General features: G+C 49.1%; 1 protein-coding gene and 1 long non-coding RNA gene across 2 annotated transcripts in view; both read left to right on the forward strand.

The window, feature by feature from the left end:
• CYP2B6 (cytochrome P450 family 2 subfamily B member 6) overlaps nt 1-2,173 on the forward strand; it is a 16,486-nt gene that overhangs the window by 7,418 nt on the left and 6,895 nt on the right. The window contains exons 5-6 of the mRNA XM_017502962.2: nt 949-1,125; nt 1,709-1,850. Of these exons, the coding sequence (XP_017358451.1) occupies nt 949-1,125; nt 1,709-1,850 (319 nt within the window). The remainder of the gene's footprint in view (nt 1-948; nt 1,126-1,708; nt 1,851-2,173) is intronic.
• The window catches only part of LOC108285669, a 1,566-nt gene continuing 1,252 nt past the window's right edge, over nt 1,860-2,173 (forward strand). The window contains exon 1 of the long non-coding RNA XR_001817676.2: nt 1,860-2,146. This is a non-coding gene — a long non-coding RNA (uncharacterized LOC108285669). The remainder of the gene's footprint in view (nt 2,147-2,173) is intronic.

The raw sequence follows: 2,173 nt of genomic DNA on the forward strand, positions 1-2,173 counted from the left end.
TTTTTTTTGAGACAGTATCTTGCACTGTCACCTGGGCTGGAGTGCAGTGGCACTATCTCGGCTCAGTGCAACCTCTGCCTCCCAGGTTCAAGCGATTCTTGTGCCTCAGCCTCCCAAGTAGCTGGGATTACAGGCGAGCGCCACCACACCCAGCTAATTTTTTTGTATTTTCAGTAGAGATGAGGTTTCACCATGTCAGCCAGGCTGGTCTAAGAACAGACATAGTCACAGCTCTTAAGCAGGGGTGTATGTGGGATTGCCACAGATACGGATTTTCAGGACCCTACTTTCTGGATGATCTGATCTGGAAAGTCTGGGATGGGGCCCAAGGTGAGTACTTGTAACAAGCCTGACCAATAATTCTAATGTTCTCCTCCCACTGAGAACCACAGAGAAAAGTCTGGAAGGAGACCCACCAGACAGTTAACAATGGTTTTCTCTAGAAGGAGAGATTAAGAAGGAATTTTACATCTCACTATATGTGTTTGCATTTTTGCAATTATTTGCAGTAAATTAGGCATTTCATTCTCCATCGAAGTAAAAGAGATATACTCCAAAATACATAGTCCTAAAGTGTCAGCAGGCTTATCCTGTGTAAGAGTCATTTTCTCAATGTCTGACACAGCAAGGGGGATGAGGAGAGGAGGGAAGAGGGAGACAGACAAACGGACTGAGGTAGACAGTGAGTGGCACAGAAAGAGAGACAGAGAGGAGAGGGGCAGGGAGATGGGAGGCCAAAAGAAAGACAGAAGATGAGTGAGGAAGCTGCAAAGAGGTATATGTGAGCGTAACAGATCGAAGGAGACAGAGTTGGTGAATGAGGGGGATCAGGCAGAGGGGAGCGGGGAAGGGGGGCTCCTACAGAGATATTGGGGTCCAGGAGGGGCCCTCTCCCTGTGACCTGCTAGCTCAGCCCTAGGCAAACCTCCCGTCCCTTCTTTCTTGCAGCTGTTCGAGCTCTTCTCTGATTTCTTGAAATACTTTCCTGGGACACACAGGCAAATCTATAAAAACCTGCAGGAAATCAGTGCCTTCATTGGCCACAGTGTGGAGAAGCACCGTGAAGCCCTGGACCCCAGCTCCCCCCAGGACCTCATCGATGCCTTCCTGCTCCACATGGAAAAGGTGGGGTCTGGGAGAGGGAAAAGAGAGGGGAGGAAAGGGGAGGGAGGGCAAGATGGAGAGGTGAGAAGACAGAGAGGAAAGGGGTAGGGAAGAGGAAGAGGGAGAGGGAAGAAGAAAGACTATGGAGGGGAGAATAGGGAAAGGGAACAGAGGAGACACAGAAGGAAAGAAAGATGAGGTGTAAGAAAAGAGCAAGTAGGGAGGAGAAACTAAGATGGAGAGAGAAGGAGGGCGGAGAGAGAGAGAGAAGACAGGCTGAGGAAGGAATTCAGGGCAAGAGACAAAAACACAGCAACAGGAGAAAAGACTCACAGAGGCAGAAAGAGACTGGGAGCCAAAAAGAGAGAAGCACATCAAAGAGATGTGGAGAGAGCTAGAAACAGAGCCAGGCAGAGTCAAGAGAGGCTGAGCAAGTGGAGACAGAGGCATGCGGCTGGACGTGTAGACGACAGAAAAAATCAAACTGGGCCAGACAGTGTCAGAGACCTTTAGGCAGATGGAGGGCAGCCAGGGAGACTGGCATGTGCACAGCAAGGCCACAGCCTCTCCTGACCCTCCACTTCCCTCCCTACTGTGGATGCAGGAGAAATCCAACCCACATAGTGAATTCAACCACCAGAATCTCATCTTCAACACGCTCTCGCTGTTCTTTGCTGGCACCGAGACCACCAGTACCACTCTCCGCTACGGCTTCCTGTTCATGCTCAAATACCCTCATGTCGCAGGTGGGCCAGGAACAGCCAATCAAGGGCATCTTCTGACCCCATTCTGAGCTGTAGAAATGGGGCTATGGGTACCACCTGGATGAGAGAGGGGATGCTGGCTTCCTATTCCGGGAGCACTGCAGGTTTTGGACTAGCTCCGAACCAAGCCAGTTCTGTTGGTGGATGCATGGATGCATGAAAAATCTGTCCATGCATTCTCCCACTGATTTCTTCCATCACTTAAGGAATTTCTGTTCTAAGATTTTTTAAATTGTACGAATTTAGGAGGTACATATGCAGTTTTGTTACATGCATAGGTTTCTTTTTTTTTTTTTTTTTTTTTT

Source organism: Cebus imitator, unplaced genomic scaffold (assembly GCF_001604975.1).
Source record: "Cebus imitator isolate Cc_AM_T3 unplaced genomic scaffold, Cebus_imitator-1.0 Scaffold306, whole genome shotgun sequence".
Taxonomy (NCBI): domain Eukaryota; kingdom Metazoa; phylum Chordata; class Mammalia; order Primates; family Cebidae; genus Cebus; species Cebus imitator.